The sequence below is a fragment of the Sarcophilus harrisii genome, chromosome 3 (assembly GCF_902635505.1).
Source record: "Sarcophilus harrisii chromosome 3, mSarHar1.11, whole genome shotgun sequence".
Classification (NCBI taxonomy): Eukaryota; Metazoa; Chordata; class Mammalia; order Dasyuromorphia; family Dasyuridae; genus Sarcophilus; species Sarcophilus harrisii.
The window spans coordinates 18,547,816-18,566,065 of NC_045428.1; the positions used below are offsets into that span (position 1 = coordinate 18,547,816).

General features: G+C 42.0%; 2 protein-coding genes across 3 annotated transcripts in view; one reads left to right on the forward strand and one right to left on the reverse strand.

The window, feature by feature from the left end:
- The window catches only part of IFT80 (intraflagellar transport 80), a 92,049-nt gene extending 86,296 nt beyond the window's left edge, over positions 1-5,753 (reverse strand). Inside the window, exon 1 of one of the 2 annotated variants that reach the window (XM_031957594.1) lies at positions 5,246-5,652. The gene's annotated coding sequence lies outside the window, so the exon portion shown is untranslated. Of the gene's footprint in view, positions 1-5,245 lie in introns of both variants that reach the window. The other variant, XM_031957596.1, reaches the window with a different exon arrangement.
- Positions 5,754-5,801: 48 nt separating this feature from the next.
- SMC4 (structural maintenance of chromosomes 4) overlaps positions 5,802-18,250 on the forward strand; it is a 33,112-nt gene continuing 20,663 nt past the window's right edge. The window contains exons 1-6 of the mRNA XM_031957593.1: positions 5,802-5,876; positions 6,164-6,301; positions 6,385-6,563; positions 6,680-6,871; positions 6,979-7,155; positions 17,991-18,155. Of these exons, the coding sequence (XP_031813453.1) occupies positions 6,172-6,301; positions 6,385-6,563; positions 6,680-6,871; positions 6,979-7,155; positions 17,991-18,155 (843 nt within the window). The 5' untranslated portion in view covers positions 5,802-5,876; positions 6,164-6,171. The remainder of the gene's footprint in view (positions 5,877-6,163; positions 6,302-6,384; positions 6,564-6,679; positions 6,872-6,978; positions 7,156-17,990; positions 18,156-18,250) is intronic.

An 18,250-nucleotide genomic window follows, 5' to 3' on the forward strand; every position in this document is an offset into this window, starting at 1 on the left:
ATGTAAGGTCTATAGAAGATGAGCTAACAGACCTTGTGGGCCGCTTTTGCCTTTTCCTGATTTCAGAAGCGTCAAGACAGCAGCAGAAATAAAAACTGATCTGGACTCCCAGATATCAACAGCTACTTTGGAGCAAAAGTGCTGCCAAAGATAAAGAGTCCCTGGATCACAAATTCCTGACCATTCCTTGGAAGGCAGTGGACACAAGAGATGGAAGTTCAGAGAGGGCAATCTCATCACCAAGAGGCAGGAGTTCCTAAAGCTTCAATCTTTGGAAGAATATTGAGAATTTAGAGACCAGACTTCTCACAGCCTTAGGGATGCCTTTGAGTACACGTATGGCAGAAGCAGCATCTGTCACATGGGCTTTGTGACCACTCTTCCAAGACCTGAGCCTCCACCATAATTTTGTGGTAGTCTAAGAATAACCTATACGTAGGCTAGGGCAATAACACATCACCATGGCGGCAGAGACAGGAAAGCTCTGCTCAGCTGAATCAATTCTGGGTCCTTGCTGAACATCCTTTCTATGCTAGAGCTAAGTAAACCTCCTTTTTCTGACTATCAGATGATTTTTCAGAGTCTCATTTTGCTTCATTTGTGAACCTGAAGCACTAGACTGCCCTAAATGAAGCCTACCCTACAATAGCAATTGGGATCTAGCCTCCTAAATAGAAAAGCCCATCCCCCCCCCCCCACTAGCATCTTAGAGGAAAGCTGACAGAAATAATTCCCCAAGCTGAAAGAGCTGCAAAAGAGCCATAACAGAGCGGGAAAGACCCAAACTGCCCCCTGCCATTTCTCTGAGCTACCCGGATGGTTAGGACTCAATGGAAATCCAAATGGATGTTTCCTTCTAGGGAAGTCCATACCCTTCTGGCAGCACCATCGGGCTGGATGCCGGCAGAATTGTCTCCAAAGACTATGGGCTATTCTGGCACAGAACCATGACACCCAGCTACAAAAAAGGGCTCACGCTCACACAAACCCAGGGAACCAGATTAGGAGGCAAAACATAGACAACTGGGCACCAAAGTGCCTCCACAGCTGATGTAGGATTCTTAAGACTTTACACATTATCCATAAGCACCTAATAAGTGTGGACCAGCTGCCAGGCACTGGACAAACTGCAGATTCTGGCCCAAAGGAGCTCGGTCGACTTCTGACAATGAACCCACAGATAGTGACTCCAAAAGTGGTAGGGGAGGGAGGCACCTGGCCCTTGGGAAGCCACAGCAGGCCCGAGGAGACTGCACCCTGACACGCTTGTGCTAGAAGGGGGAGGGTGCTTCATCCCACCCTACACCAAGTGGCCCTCATCTTCCCTTGCTCCCCACCGCTCCTGGCCTGTCCAACAAAGCTAAGCCTGGCTCCCAACTTCCACAGACTTCTAGCTCTTCCGCCAGTGACTCTCCCATATCTCCTGATCCTCCTCCACAGTGCTCCTTGGGCACTCCTCTCAGCACCATCCACAAGCTAGCGGCTGACCTCCCTCCCCCTGCCACCTAAACCATGCTCCATCTCCAACCGTGCCCTAAGTGCCAACTCCAAGGGGGGCTGAAAGCAACAGCTGGCCTGTCACCCCTAGGCTGCCCCCCTGATCAGGTGCCTCACCCCCATCCACCTTTCCCAACCCCTTTGAATTCTAGGATCTCCTCTCAGCCCACTCCTCCAACCCATTGGGGATGTGGCTGGCCTGTGCTTCCTTTTCCAGTGCTGGCTCTCCACCCCTGCCTCCATTAAGCTGTGAACCCCTGGAGGACCACTGGCTTTGCCTTTCCTGGTTCCCCCATTGCTCAGCAGTGGGGCTGGGAAATAGAGGACCCCTGAATACTTCCTAACAGCCCAAAAAAGGATTGGACAGGCCACGTGGGTCACAACCCTTTATTGGTCCCCTAACTGAATGTGCAAGTTACAACATTATGACTGATTAAGGTTTGATTTGCACACTTATTTTACATGCCCGTATACCCAGGTTTTATACACTTAATGTACCCATATGCCCAGCGTTTTGCACATATTTTACATGCCCATATACCCAAGGTTTTGTATTTATTTTACATGCCCGTATGCCTAGGGTTTCATACTTATTTTACATGCCCATATACTCAGGCTTTGTACACTTCTGTTATATGCCCATATGTGCAGGGTTTCATACACTTATTTTACATGCCCATATACCTGGGGTTCCATACACTTATTTTACATGCCCATATATCCAGGGTTTCGCATACTTATTTTACATGCCCATATACCCGGAGTTTCGTACACTTATTTTACATGCCCATATACCTGGGGTTTCATATACTTATTTTACATGCCCATATGCCCAGGGATTTGTGTACTTATTTTACATGCCCATATGCCCCGGGTTTCATACTTATTTTATGTGCCTATATGCCCAGGGTTTCGTAGATTTTTACGTGCCCATATACCTAGGGTTTTGTATACATAATTTAACTTGCTCATATGCCCCAGGTTTTGCACACTTATTTTACGTGCCCATATGCCCTGGGTTTTGTACACTTATTTAACTTACCCATATGCCCCGAGTTTTATACACTTATTTAACTTGCCCATATGCCCTGGGTTTTATACACTTATTTAATGTGCCCATATGCACCAGGTTTTGTACACTTATTTTACATGCTCATATGACCTGGGTTTTTATACACTTATTTAATGTGCCCATATGCCCTGGGTTTTATACACTTATTTTTACATGCCCATATACCCAGGGATTTGTATATTTATTTAACGTGCCCATATACCCAGGTATTTGTAAACTTATTTAATGTGTCCATATGTCCTGGGTTTTGTACACTTATTTTATGTGCCCATATGTCCCAGGTTTTTATACACTTATTTTATGTGCCCATATACCCAGGGGTTTGTATAATTATTTAATGTGCCCATATGACTCAGGCTTTTATACACTTATTTTACATGCCCATATACCCAGAGACTTGCATATTTATTTAACATGCCCATATACCCAGGGATTTGTATACTTATTTAATGTGTCTATATGTCCCGGGTTTTGTACACTTATTTTATGTGCCCATATACCCAGGGATTTGTACATTTATTTAACGTGCCCATATGCCCAGGAATTTGTATACTTATTTAACGTGCCCATATGCCCTGGGATTTGTACATTTATTTAACGTGCCCACATACCCAGGGGTTTGTACATTTATTTAATGTGCCCGTATACCCAAGGATTTGTACATTTATTTAACGTGCCCATATGTGCAGGAATTTGTATACTTATTTAACATGCCCACATACCCAGGGGTTTGTACATTTATTTAACGTGCCCATATGCCCAGGGATTTGTATACTTTTTTAGCGTGCCCATATGCCCAGAGATTGTATACTTCTTTAGTGTGCCCATATATCCCAGGGTTTTGTACAATTATTTCATGTGCCCACATGCCCCGGGATTTGTACAATTATTTCATGTGCCCATATGGCCCGGGTTTTGTACAATTATTCCATGTGCCCACATGCCCCGGGATTTGTACAATTATTTCATGTGCCCATATGGCCCGGGTTTTGTACAATTATTTCATGTGCCCACATGCCCCGGGATTTGTACAATTATTTCATGTGCCCATATGCCCGGGTTTTGTACAATTATTCCATGTGCCCACATGCCCCGGGATTTGTATACTTCTTTAACGTGCCCATATGCCCGGGTTCTGTACAATTATTCCATGTGCCCATATGCCCCGGGTTTTGTACAATTATTCCATGTGCCCACATGCCCCGGGATTTGTATACTTCTTTAACGTGCCCATATGCCCGGGTTCTGTACAATTATTCCATGTGCCCATATACACAAGATCGTGCAGAAGTGTCTCAGGTGAAAGGGGGTCCCGGGGGAAAAGTTCACTTACTCCTGGTACAAGCCCTGGCCGCTGGGGCTGACTGTGGATTGCTCTTTTCCAGCCTCCCTCTGCCTCCTTTCACACCTAGTGACTTTCCCTCAGGTTCTGGGGGCTTCCGCACCCACCAAAACCCAGGCGTCTCTGGTGATCCCTCCCCGGTTCATCTCCTACTCGGCCCAGTTCTCCCCCAGGCCCTGCTTCTGCCGGTTGCCTCTCACCTCCCGGAGCAGCCCCCTTCCCACCAGCCCCCCAAATGGGAATCCCCCAAAGGCTCTTCTGCCCTCTTAGGGCCCAGAATTTGGAGCGGCCTTGAAGCCTCAGCCCAGCGGCCTCGTGTGGCAGGGAGGCCCTGCAGGGGCCTTGGTCCCACTTGGACACAGGCCCCCTTAGTCTGCAGCAGGAACCCCTAAAGGTGTGGCCGGCGGCTGAGGCCGGTCCCCGCTCTGCGGGCTTGCTGGTCAGAGCTGTCCCCCCCATCTGTGGGTGGTGGTCCCGGGGTCTCCCTTCCACAAGGGCAAAGGGCTCAGGCTGGAGTGACCTTTACACAAGGGACCCCGAGCCTCCCTCCCCAAGGGTCAGCCCAGAGGTCCCCACGCTGCCCGCGGGCCCTCCGCGGGGCTGGGCTTGTTTCCTCTGCCTCGGCTCTCCGCGTGCCCAGGCAGCGCAGGGTGACCTTCGCAGGGGTCAGTGGGGAGCACCGTTTGGAGGCAGGGCCCTCAGTTTCCCTTCTCTAGGCCGGCTGACTCGTAGGCCAGGAACGGCCACCCTGGCCAACTGCCCCGACCACTGAAAGCGCGGGGGAGACCGCAGGGACCCGGACTGAAGCCTGAGGACCTCAACCCAGCCCTTCCACAAGTCCGGGCCACTAAAGGGGGGGGCAGCCCAGGACAAGAAGGACAAATGGAGGGAGGGGCACAAGAAGGCGGGAGGGGACCCGCGGAAGGCAGGAAGGAGGGAGGGGGGAGGGGGAAGCAGAGAGAGGAGGAGGAGGAGGGAAAAGGGACGGGGAGGAGGGAAAAGAGAGGGAGCGCAGACAGGAGAAGTGAGGAAAGGCAGGGGGAAGGGAGGAGGAGAAGAAGAAAGGGAGCAGGGGGAGAGAAAAGTAAGGAGGGGGGAAGAGGTGAGGAGGAAAAGAGGCGGGGGAGGAGAGGGGGGAGGGGACGGGGAGGGGAGGGGGAGGGGCAGGGGAGGAGCGTCCGCTAGGCCCGGGCCCGCCCGCCGGATTCCAGCCCCCCACGGCGCCCCCGGGCCCGTAGACGCCTCCCCACCCCCGGCAGCCCGTCTCGCTCCTGGTCTCGCAGCGGGCGGCCCTGGCCCGTCTCCGGCCTCTCTCAGGAACCCCTACCCCGTACCTGTGGCCCTGGAGCTGCGGCAGCCCGGAGCCGGGCCCGCTCTCCTGCCCGCGGCTCCCGAACTCTCCATCACCATAGCGACAACCCACGGGAAGGCGCAGGCCTCCTCTCGCGATATTTCCTACTGGCCTGCCCCGCCCTGGCAAGAAAAAAAAAAGTGGAAAACCGACGGGGCGGGGCCATCCGGCTGTGCCCCGCCCAACCCCGCCTCCGTCCACCAATCGGATTGCAGCATTTCTTGTTCCCGTTTTCAAACATTTGAAAAAAAAAGTGACCGAAAAAAAAAAAAAAGAAAAAGAAAAACTACTAAGATGCCGCTCGCGCCTCCAAGGGCGGTGCCCGAGACAAGCCGCCCTCATAGGTCCAAGGCTCCAAGCCCCGCCTAGGCCCGCCCTTTCTTCCTCTGCCCCCGGGGCCTGCGCGTGCGCGGTATCTCTGGAGGAAGATGGCGGCAGCAGTAGCCGCCGCACTTTTTTCAAATCTGCGCTTCCCAGGAGGCACCGCGCGTATTTGTAACGAATTTCCGTTCGAGTTTGGATTTTAGGCGCCATTTTCGAGTGGTGGAGCCGGAGCCGCCACAGCGTCCGAGCAGACGGGGAGGAGCGGGGAGCGGAGCGGAGCCTCGGGGCAGGTACCGAGCATCCGCGCCCGGGTCCGAGCCGCGGGGCCGCCCTGCCAAGCTGGCCGGGCGCGCGCCCGGAGGCCGGACGGCGGCGGGGGCCGCGGGCGAGGGCAGAGCGGCCGCTCCCGCCTGTCAGTCCCGCGGCGGGCTGGGCCGCGCAGCCCCGGCGGGGCGGGCGGGGCGGGGGCCGGAGCCGCGGGGAGCGGGGCGGGCGGGGCCGGAGCCGGAGCCGCGGGGAGCGGAGCGGGGCGGGCGTCCGCGGGGAACTCCTGATCAGTGCGCTCCCTCCGTCGCAGCCGCCGTCATGCCGCCCCGCAAAAGAACCAAGCCGTCCACGGCCCAGCAGCCGAGCGCCGCCGCCGAGCCGGACGTGCCGGAGCCCGAGCCGCCGCCGCCTGCGGACGCCGCCGACGCCGCCAAGCCCCCGGACCCAGGTAGGCGCTCCGGGAGGGGCGGGGAGGCCGGTAGAGGGGAGGGGGCTCCCCAGGGGGCCGGCTTGACGCGCGTGTCCCCCCAGAGCCCCCGGGCCCCGAACCGGACCTGCGCAGCCTCGAGGAGATCCTGGGGGCCGTGCCCCCGCCGCCGCCCCCGGCCATGACCAACGAGGCGGGGGCGCCGCGCCTCATGATCACACACATCGTGAACCTCAACTTCAAGTCGTACGCGGGCCGCAAGCTCCTGGGGCCCTTCCACAAGGTGCACGCGCTGGGGGGCCCGGTGCGGTGGGGAGATGGGAAGGGGGGGCGGGGAAGGGCCTGGCCCCACGAGGGACCCCGCCCGAACCCCCGGACCCGCCCCGTCCCGTCCCACAGCGCTTCTCCTGCATCATCGGACCCAATGGCAGCGGCAAGTCCAACGTCATCGACTCGATGCTTTTCGTGTTCGGCTACCGAGCCCAGAAGATCCGCTCCAAGAAGCTGTCGGTGCTGATCCACAACTCGGACGAGCACCGCGACCTGGACAGCTGCAGCGTGGAAGTGCACTTTCAGAAGATCGTGGACAAGGTGGGGCCCGCACCCTTTGTACTCGGGATCCCTCCGGGCTCGCGGCCATCTCGGGGAGGGGGGCCTGGGGAGGGGCGACCCTCGCCCACTGGGCTTTCTCCGGGCAGGAGGAGGACGACTACGAGGTGATCCCGGACAGCGGCTTCTCCGTGTCCCGCACCGCTTACCGGGACAACTCCTCCGTGTACCACATCAGCGGCAAGAAGGCCACCTTCCGCGACGTGGGCCACCTGCTGCGGAGCCACGGCATCGACCTGGACCACAACCGCTTCCTGATCCTGCAGGTGAGTCCCGTGCGCCCGCCCCGGCCCCTGCGGGGAAGGGCCCGTGTCTGGGAAGAAGCTGGGGAGACCCGAAAGTCCTCTAGCAGCACATCATGGTTTACATGTTCTTGCCCAGATGCGAATCATTATTTGCTGCTTTAGGAATTTAAGGGGAGAGTCATGGAAGAGGTGCCGGTTTCACGCTTGTGAAACTGGGGAAACTTCATTTCCTTCCCTTGTAACTTACCATGGAGCTGCTTGTTCCGCTCTAGCAGCACGTAAATATTGGCGTAGTGAAGTAAATCTTAAACCCCAATATTATTGTGCTGCTTTAGTGTGGCAGGCCTACAACAGCAAGTGCCCTTTTTTCCTTTTAGTCACTATGCTTCTCCACTTGGTTTTACGCTGCGCTTTAGGGTAAACTTTTATAATGGGATATTTTCTTTTTTCCTTGTCTATTCTTGAAAAGTCATTTAAAAAAGGACTCGATTTGTCCCTAACACAATTGTGAGCGTATAGTTATGCTTGTAAAATATTAAGCCTGTTTTTTTCATTAGCCAAACACATTTTAAGTTCCTAACATTTAAAGCGGCCACATCTGAAACTGACTTGTGTAATTTGTTTCTCTTCCTTTGTGACTTTCAGACCATTTTTTTTTTTTAATGAGGACCACAGACTTGGCTAACTTACTTCCTCAAGTCCCACTCAGTTCTAAATTTAAGATTCTACGGAACTTAAGGCAGTTATTTTGTTAGTTCATGATTTAAAGCATCATGAAAATTGTGAGAAATAACATGACTTTGACAAAAAACTATATGCAATAATATTTTGTGGAAGTTTTGTTTTTATTTTTAAAATCGCCATTCTTTACCTTAAATAAGAAATAACTTTCCAAATAATTCTTGAAAGAAAATGCCATTTTCATAGATTTGTACTGCTTTTCCAAACTCTGCATTTATCCCAGACTTTGTTTACATAGTTTTAGTTTTGAGAATAATTTGTAAATTCATTTGGATTAGGATCACCAAGAACAGAATTTTTAACCCAAAACCTCAGTTTCTGGTAGCGGATTTAAGCTCTTAATACTCTTTAAGTTTGGTGCTTCTGAATTAAGTTAGGGAGACTTGAATGAAGCTATATGGCTCCATTGTCATTGGACTTGGAAATAGGGTTTCTTTTAAATAATGACAGAGGGCCCCCAGGAGGAAATATGTAAAATTTCTCTTCACTATATTTGATAACTGCTACTAAATATTGTGATTTAAAAGACAAGAGAGTAGATATAGGATTCATAGAATTTTTTCGGATTGTTTTATAAAATCCTATTTAATTGAATAATGTAAATTTATCAACTTTTGTTTAAACACATTTCCACTTGAAAATGAAATGTTATCAAATCAGCTTTGAAAATTTCCTAAAAACTTTTAGAAAGAATTTTTATACTTATCTTATAACATGATGTCATCTATTGTTGGATAGAAATTTTAGTCCTTGTACTAGTTTATTATGAGACCATTATTCTCATACACTTTAAAAAACAAAAGTTGCACTTGGCTGATTTTTACATTATTTTAGCAATTAAGTTTTACATACCTGAAAGCTGAAGAGCCAAAACAAAAAAATCTTCGATTTTAATTTCAGCCCTTTTAAATGAACTGTCTTGAAAAGCCACCTCCAATTATTACCATGTCTGAAGTGGGGGGGAAGGGGAATTTGTTCTTATTGTTGAAAATAAGTGGGAAATATAGTAGAATAAATACTCTGTATAGAGGATAATAAGCACCTCAGCCTTCCCTCCTTTTTTCTCCTCACACACAAATTCAGGAGTATATCTATGAAACTTTATAGTTAATAACAAAAGGGAAAATTTTAACTAAAATTTTTTTCTGTGAGAAGGTTGATCTAAATTATACCATGTAATTTCTTCAAAATCCTCTCTTTTTCAAAGACTTGGGATAAATGCCAGAAATGGTCAATTTTAAAATTCGATTGAGCAAATGTTTAAGTTCAATCCACCAAGTATTATGATTCTAAAATATTTTAAAATACATTGGCAAGTTTTTTTCCCCAAATAGTATACACATTCTTGCAAATGCTTTTCATGATGATAGTTTTATTGCTAATAAATTCCTTCTACCTAGATTACAGTACTAAGAAAAATTTCAACCCCAATCCTCTCTAAATCATCACAAATTTCAAAGTAGGAGATCTTTGTAAATTAAATTTTATAAAAAGCATGTGTCATAGCTGGTTGATAGGTTATTTTCCCTACCCGATGACTCTAATAGTTTATGGACCATGTATTTAAATTTAAGGTATTTATTTACCGTACCAAATAAAAAAGATGGGTTTAATATATATTGATTTTATTTTTATTTATTTATTTTTGGTAACGGGTTATTTTGTAGCCTTCACTTTTGAAGGTACCCTATAATCCTGAATTCTGAATGTTAGATATTTCTGAGTGTTACGTATCATACTATACTTTGGAAAACAAACAAAGCTATCATGAATTCAGCAATAGTACTTACAACATTGCATTTCTTAGAAATAGGGACCCGGATCTAAAGAGAAATAATTTTGCCCTGCAGGTGAGGTTAAGCTTTAAAGGGGAGGAGTGAACTTTTAAGGGAAGGTTTATCAATTATTAATTATTATTATGGAAAGTTTCCATTTGGGAGACTAAAGCATGTGAAAGCAAATAAATTAGGAATATTGTCTAAACTGTATACAGTGGAGAAATGGAGATTAGATAATTGGTGAGGTATCGTTCTCAAATTTTAGGGGGAGAAGAGACCAGGAACTTGTTTTTTAAATTTGCTATTCCTGAAGTGTAAAGCTTATTCAGAATTGGTTGTTACTGACTTATGACTGAATATATCTCGTATTTCATAGTTGGTGACAAAGCTAAAATAATAGAGGTTGTTTAGTAATTTAAGGAAAATAAGATTTAGTATCAACCACAAAGAACTTATAAATGTGTATCTTTTTTGCTTTCCGTTTGTTAGGGTTGTGGTTATTAAACATTTATATAATTGAATGGGCTTGTTTGCTCACCTCATCACCATGATAGTAAAATACATCTCAAAATAATTATTACAAAATGTGGAGTGGTCCACTTGGTTGATTTTCCCCCCTCCCCTACATTTTATTAAGAAATTGTTACTTGAATGTACTATGGTTGGAAAAATGCTGTTTTTATTTATATTGCTGGTCTGTGGTACATGTGGCAGCTTTAAACAAATAAGATTGCTTTGAGGGGTTTTGTAAAAAGTGATCAATTCACAAAATATAGGGTTAAATCTTAATTTACTGTGAATTATGTAACAAAATTTATTTTACCTGTTATGTTTTATTGTGTAAAATATAATTAGCTTTTTTTAAAAAATGATTACCATTTTTGTGTTTTACAAATATGCCAATGTTTAAGTTGGTTAGTCATGGAAAGGTTTGAATTATCTGGCAGGTTTCTCAGAATTGGGATTTAGTATAAAATATATTGTTCAACTTAATGAAGATAACTAATAAAGTTCACATAAATTTCTATAAATTGCCTGACAGTGAATTTTTTTTTTTGTTTAAAATTTTAAACCTAAGATCTAAAACGACAAAAACTACTTTCATTTGTAGAATCTGTACATCTTTGGGATTCGGATTTTTTTTTTTTTAATGGATTATACAGTGCTACAACCACAAGCATTTAACTACACCACTTTCAAAAATTAGGATTTATACATATTATTAGAGAACTGAAAGGTCCCTGTGCATTTTTTAAAGTGATGGGATAATTCTGCTTTTTATCTGGCAGTGTGCAGAGCAATATTTAGATGGTTTTAAAATATTTACGTTTTAGAGAATTTTTCAAAAATTTGTTTATTCCAAATTTTGTTTAATCATGTTTAAAATTATAAGTTTTTCTTTGGCTTACACATTTAGAAAGTCTTAAGCTAATTCATATTTTGCTGTTGAAAGATGAATTTTTTATTTGTGGTGAATGTTGAAGAATTTAGATGCTGTTTAAAAATTAAAAATACATGTTACCAACCTCTCTTAGTTATGAGATTCCTAGTAGAATAATACAGAGCTATGTAAGATTTTTTTTTTTCCAAGTTCAAATGTGTAACTCCTGGAGTTATAATTCCTTGAGGGCATGCTCTTTTTTCTTGTCTCCAGTATTTAGCTTAAGTCCCCTGTACAGGGTATTCCAAAAGTCTGAATGCCATTTTAAGCTTAATAAATGCTAATTTAAATTCATTAAATAAATGCTTGCCTAAATTAGTTGAATTCAAAGATAAAGACATGCTAGTTTATTATAAGAAGGTTTTTGGTTGCTGAGAAGTTTTATTTCGGCACCTAATTATAAAGAAGCATTTTTAATATTTGAATTTCTCACCTGGTTAGGTGTAATCAATTTTTTTATCATCTTCAAATAATTTTCTATTTGTTCCATATATTAGTGGCAGATTTACCATAACCAGAGAAGTAAACATGAAATAAAAAGTCATTGTGTATGAGTGATAATCCTTACCTTGTGGGGTGTTTGAATGAGCTCAGTTTACAAATGAAAAAAATAATTTATAAGCTTTTAAATCTCTTGACTGGACAAGGTAGTTACATAATTGTTTAGTAAAAAACATAAACCAGTAATCCAAAAGAGCAAGATTAAAAAACAAAAACCAAAAATGTAAGCAAACATGCTACAGTGGAAGAACGTGATTTGGTCACAGGGGAGCTAGGTGTCTGAAGTCCTCCAACTCTTTGCCTTAATATCTGAATAACTGGAGACTAGTTGCTTAGTCTTTCCAAGCCTCAGTTCAGAAGAAAGATTTTTTTCTATCTTTCCATCTCTGGCTACATGATCCCCTGACACACACATTGGAGAAATTCTCTAATGTCTAATATGGCAAGGTCAAGAATTAATCTTGTCACTACATTTGCAATCCCTTTTTCTTGGCATTCTTTAACAGATTTTTAAGGCAGGTGAATAAAAACTAACCAACACGGGGTGAGGGGGTGGAGGATCTGACTTAATGTTCCATAGCCTCGGTACCCCATTCCTGAAAAGTGCTCTGTCACATTCTTCATTGGGTCTAATCTTGATCACATTTCACTGCATTTGGTTCAGTTGTTTATTGCTTTCCATTTCTATTGTGGCCATTATGGATTTTGTTTTCTTAGTTCTGCTTACTTAGGATCAGATCATATAAATTGGTTTCCTGTACTTATATCCATAATCCCACAGCTTACTTGGCCATTCCCCAGCCATTTTCCCCCTCAGCTTTTTTTTCTGGGACTGTGGGGCATGTTTTAGTTCTTTTTAGAGGGAAGGGAATAAGCATTTTCTAAGTTCCTACTATGCACAAAGTGTTGAAGACACAAATTGATATATAAAAAAAAAACTCCACAGACCTTAAAATTTTTCTATGATTTGGTTAGCCTTGCCATATTCACAGTTGTTTAATCACAGTCAAATTTTGAACTTGGGTCTCAGCAGTTTGAAGCTTAAAAAGAGAACAAAGGACTTAAGTCTTTTACATGAACTTGGAACCAAATTTATCTTTCTCAATATTCATAGAATCATAGAGTTCAGAGGAACCCTAGAGATCTTTATTTAGAATAACTGTGAACATAGATATTCAGAGTGGGCAAAAAGATGAGATCATTTAGGCAGTAGAACTGACAAACCTATGGTGGTCATTAAACTTTGAAACTCATGGCCAATTTAAATGTATCAACTTGGAGCATTCTTATCCTTTTGGGTAATTGTTTAATTAAAGTTGTAGACTTCCTGGTATTGTATTTTAATGCTTTGTCCAGTTTGACACCAAACATAGTACTTGAGGAATGCTGATTAAATGCTTATTAACCTTTTAATGGCTCTTAGACTTATTATGGGCATTCATTTCTATAATGGATTTAAGAAAACTACAGGCTAAAAGTCTACCAGCTTTGGGAAACAGTACCCACTTTTTATCTGCACAAATGTTCTGATATAAAAGGTAAGGCTTGGCCTTTGATTACATAGCAGCTAAATTTTTCAAAAGGCACCTTTCTGACAACTAATAGCAAAAAAGAAATTTGACTAATGCTACCAAAATACACATCAGAATTTCATACTGAAAATGCTCTTACATGTACCTCATGGTTCTAACCCCTTGTGAGATACAATCCCTACAAGATTGATCATCTTTTTCTTACCTCCAGTATAACGAGGATTTATTAATAATTTGTATGAATGACTTATGATGGCCATGCCTGTATAAATATTTTTGTTTTAATAAGTATATATTTTATGTCCTTCCAAGATATCTTTGCCATTTTTGAGATCACTTAAAATGCACTGTTGCAAGAAAATAAATGGTTTTAATCCCAAAAGAGTTGTTCTATATTACTATTACTATTAAGTTTTTTTCATTGAGATCAATTGAATGTTTGTTTTAGTATCAAGTCTAGAAATTGAAGAAAAATTGTTAAGTTCCAGGAGCATTTGGAGAGACAGTTAAATAAGTCCTAGTGTTCCTTTTTGCTTAATCCAATCATACTGTCTACCTAGATCCATCTAACCTTTTACCTTTATACTTTGGAATAATGTACTTACTGATGCACACAGTGAGTTTCATTTGGGTAGAAGGAGTTGACAAAATGTTGCCATTTATCCAAAGGGCTGTCTGCTATATTGCATATATTTTTAGCCCCTTTAACTTTGAAGTCTTGAAATTTTCTCAAGTATTAGGTAATAATTATTGACCCATGGAATTTTAGAGTTAGATTGATAGCTTAAATCCCATTATAGAGAATTTCCAGCAAGACTCCAAATTTTCTTGCTTGCTACAATTTTTATTCAGATACTTAAATAACTGGACTATATAATTATTAATTCCCAGTGTTTTCACAGTTGGAGCCTGAATTTTTTACTATCCCTAAGTATTTTTCTTTTACGTGTGATTTTTAAATTGAAGAGAAAAATTTTGTCCATTTATATTATGAGATAATTTTCTTATCTTTTCAAATTTAAAATGTTTGATACCATATCCTTTTTACAGCTAATCAATCAGCAAGTATCTGTTAGGTGCCAAACACTGTAAGCCAATAAAATAAAGCAGTTCCTACTTGTTGGAGGGAGTTTATATCCTAGTGTGAGAGTTAAGTTCATAAATAAATATAGGCCTAATAACCATCAGATCATTTTAGAAAGTAGAATTCTTTTAACAGTTGGGATCAGGACAGGATTTACATGAAAGGTACTTATGTCATAAAGAAAAGGTTTCTTAGGAGTGGTTGCAGTGGTGATGTATAGGATAATCTGTAAAATCATGAGGATGTCCCTTAGAAAAGTAAACTGAAAATACAAACCAAAGTATTTTTCTCACATTTAAAAAATAGTGGCAAATGGTCATGTTTTTAAGCAAGTGTTAAGGATACAGAAAGAATGCTATATAGTTGGTAAGGGGATTAATCATTGTTCTGGAAGATAAGAGCAAGATTTCCTTTGATTCAGAGTAACTGACTTTGCTCAAAGTTTCTCCCAAAGTCTGCTTTCAGACAAGCCTTTATTAGTCATTTAGGGAGAGCTCCTATGGAGGAGAAGCTGGCCATCCCTGAGGCAGCAGCACATGCTGAACAACAAGCAGGAGGCACGTCGTGATGGCAATGTCCAGCTGCTCCCCAACCCACAGTCACTGCTTTAGCCACTGTCTCAAGCTGCTGAAGAGAGCCCAGGAGCCAAGAACCTGAGATTGGTGCTGTGCTTGCCCTCTGAGAAGCAGCTCCTATGTAGAAACAGCCTAGCAAAGTCCTGCGAATGCTCAGCCAGCTCCACTGAAGAAGAGCCTCCAGACCCTTGTCTCCAGTGTCTGGTTCTGTCAGAGTGCAAGGCCATAAGCTCATCAGATGATGTCGGCGAAGAGGACATAGGAAGAGGCCATCTTAGCCACAAGCCCCTGGAAAAGAGAAATTTAGTTTTCTGTTGTACATCCTAAGTGCTTAGTACAGACCTCCTTCAAGTAGAGCACATTTTAGTACCATTGAGTCCAAGTTCTCCATGTTCTTGCTCTCTGATAAATAGACAAACTGATAGCGGGGTCTTCTTGAGAAAGGCATTTTGGATACCAGTTTAACATAACACTTTAAATTTTTGCCACTTGGAAAATTCACTCATCCAGAAACTCGTTTCCTCCTCCTTGGAAAAGCAGAAACTAAGTAGGTTGTTGTTTTTATGTTTGCGTTGAGAGGAACAAAGACCACTAGGTGTCATCATCTGATACCAAACCATCTCATCCGTTTTTAAAAAGTGTTTGAAGTGGAAGGAAGATTTTTATCATTAATTGTGCAGGTCTATTATTATATTATAGGGGCCATTTACAATTCTTGTATAATATTTTGCACTTTATTTGTTAATTTATTGTCACAATGATGTGCTTATTACCAGCACTGGCAAGCTCAATTGTTTAAAAGGCTTGGAATATATTCAGTTAATTTCAAACATGGCTTGAATCAAGTTGATATTAAGAGACCTGTGGTGGTAGGCATGTAAGGATGCTGCCATTTTTAGTTGTCCTTTGTTTCTATCACTATCCCAAGGATAGTAAAATAAGTGTGTTATTTATGGTTATCCCACTTCCTCTGTAATTCCAGATACTCAAATCAGGGCCAGCATCTGAAATGTTATGTATAAACTATAAAGTAAGCTGTTATTAGGTGGAATTAACTGTTCTCAAGTCCAAAGACTACCAGTAGCCAGTACTTCAAAACAAACTTTTTAGACATCAGAAAGTACACATATACGGAAACAAATTATAGACAGCCTGAATGTCATGTGTGCCTCACACACCAACTTACACATGAATGTATGTTTTATAGAGAGAAGAAAAGAGTTCCAGACACATTTTCATTGGACTATTCAGACTTAATAAAGTCATTTACTAAAGATTCTGCAGGGGTTCCCAAAACAATTAGCACAGTTTTGAACTTTCATAGATTAAAATATGGGCACACTTCCCTCTCTAACAGACTAAGACCCTCCTTCCCTACCTTATTTTAAACCACTTGGCTTCTTGTCTCATTTTTTTCTGCTGAATTTGCATGGTCATGTTAATTTTTCTTGACTGGGGGTTGGGGAGGAGCAGTGTAGGGGAATTTTCATAATTATTGAAGTGCTGGACTATAGCTAAAGTTTATGTTGTTTCTATTTATCCGGTTTACTCCTATTTAGTCTAGATACCTGAAATGAGACCAGAATTCTTTTCTAATTCATCAGCTATTTCAAAAAAAAGTCATTCATTAGAAGGACATTGGTTGAAAACTTATGCGGCTCCTTCAGATGTGTCTGGGAAAGAGAGAATCTGCTAATCTAGAGCAGAAGTAAAGGTTTTTGAGTAGATGAAGTTCAGAATTTATTTTGCCTTCCAGATGTAATTTAAAGAAACAGCAAATGTTCAATACATTACTGTTTGCCTATTATTAAAAGTAGTAGTAGATAAAGCATATTCATAAGGAGAAAAAAAATAAAACTCTGGCCTTGCATAAATAGATAAGAAATAATTGTTCTAGGAAGCCTTATCTTTCAACATTATCTTAGGAGGATTTTTAATAGTGTGTATTTTCAAGTTCATTTTAATTTTCACTAAAAATGCTCAGTATGAAGGTCAGTCTTGCACTTGCTAAGAGGGAGACAATTGCACATTACACATGTAAAGATCTATATTATCAAATGATTGTTAAAGTTTCAGGGTTTCATACCTAGGGGGTGATATGTCTGAAAGTGAAGAGCTCTCTATATTTGGCATTCTCCTGTTTATAGCAGGCATTTTGCCCTGCGGGAGAAATAGGCCTACACATGTTCATCTATAATCTTTCTTCCTCAACAGACTAAATGGCTGCCTTGCAAAACTGCCATAAAGGGGTTTGAGGTAGCTTCCATTGTGTAAATGGGAGCTGCCTTTTTTTTTTTTTTTTTTTTTTTTTTTTTTTTTTGGCAGTTGACTGTTGAGAACTTTTGAAAAACACATAAATGCAATTTAATAAGTTAATTGAAAACCAAAACTAACAAAGAATTTAGCATTTCTCATTAAAATTTTAATAAAAAATTGGCATTTTCTGTTATGGTAAATTAGCTGGGGTTTTTTTTTTTCTTTCCATAACTAGAATTTTAATGAATACAGGCTACATTTCAACTAAAAAGGAATTTAAGTACTTGGTCAAAAAAATTTTTTACTCTCATCTTAATTCAAATAAAACAATTTGCAGCCAGTGTTTTATAGTGAATAAGATGAATGATTTTCAACATAACTAGAATGTACTAATAAAAACTGAGGTCCATTAAACCCTAAAGTGCTTCAAATTAGATATTTGTGGGATTTTACTTTTACAAGTATGATACATGAATGCTGTTTTAAAATGGATACATTGACTTTATAATTGCTTGCACTAATTTTTAATTAAACATAGCATTATGTGGGACCTCTTCACCAAACATGACATAATTATTGAAATATCAATGCTGTCATGTTCAGGTTTTGTGTGGGGGTAATATTAAATGATGACATTGAAGCTTAACCTTGGTTTATGCTGGAAAGCAAATTGGAGAAAACTGTTCAAAAGAGACGTTAGAAAATTTTGTGTTTTCAAAGATTAAGAACAACTTGAAAGAAAACTGGACTTTTGCTTGTTTTGCTTATTTCTGTAGTGAATACGTTATCAAATGTAGCAGCTAGAAGCACTTTTTGGGTCTCGTTTTAATTAGCTATTTAAGCTGACTTTGGCAGTGTATATACTTATTGTTTTTATTTGATTGCTTTCATTACATTTCTAACTTTTTGCATGTTAAATCTTACTGAAATTTGAATTTTTTTTAAAAGGGTGAAGTTGAACAGATTGCTATGATGAAACCAAAAGGCCAGACTGAACATGATGAGGGTATGCTTGAATATTTAGAAGATATAATAGGATGTGGACGGCTAAAAGAGCCTATTCAAGTCTTGTGTCGAAGAGTTGAAATATTAAATGAGCAAAGAGGAGAGAAGGTAAATTTTCTGCAATTATATTTTTATCTTAAAACATCTAGCTTAGAAATATGGGTGCATCTTTTTTCTGAAAGTTTATTGTAATTATTTTCATT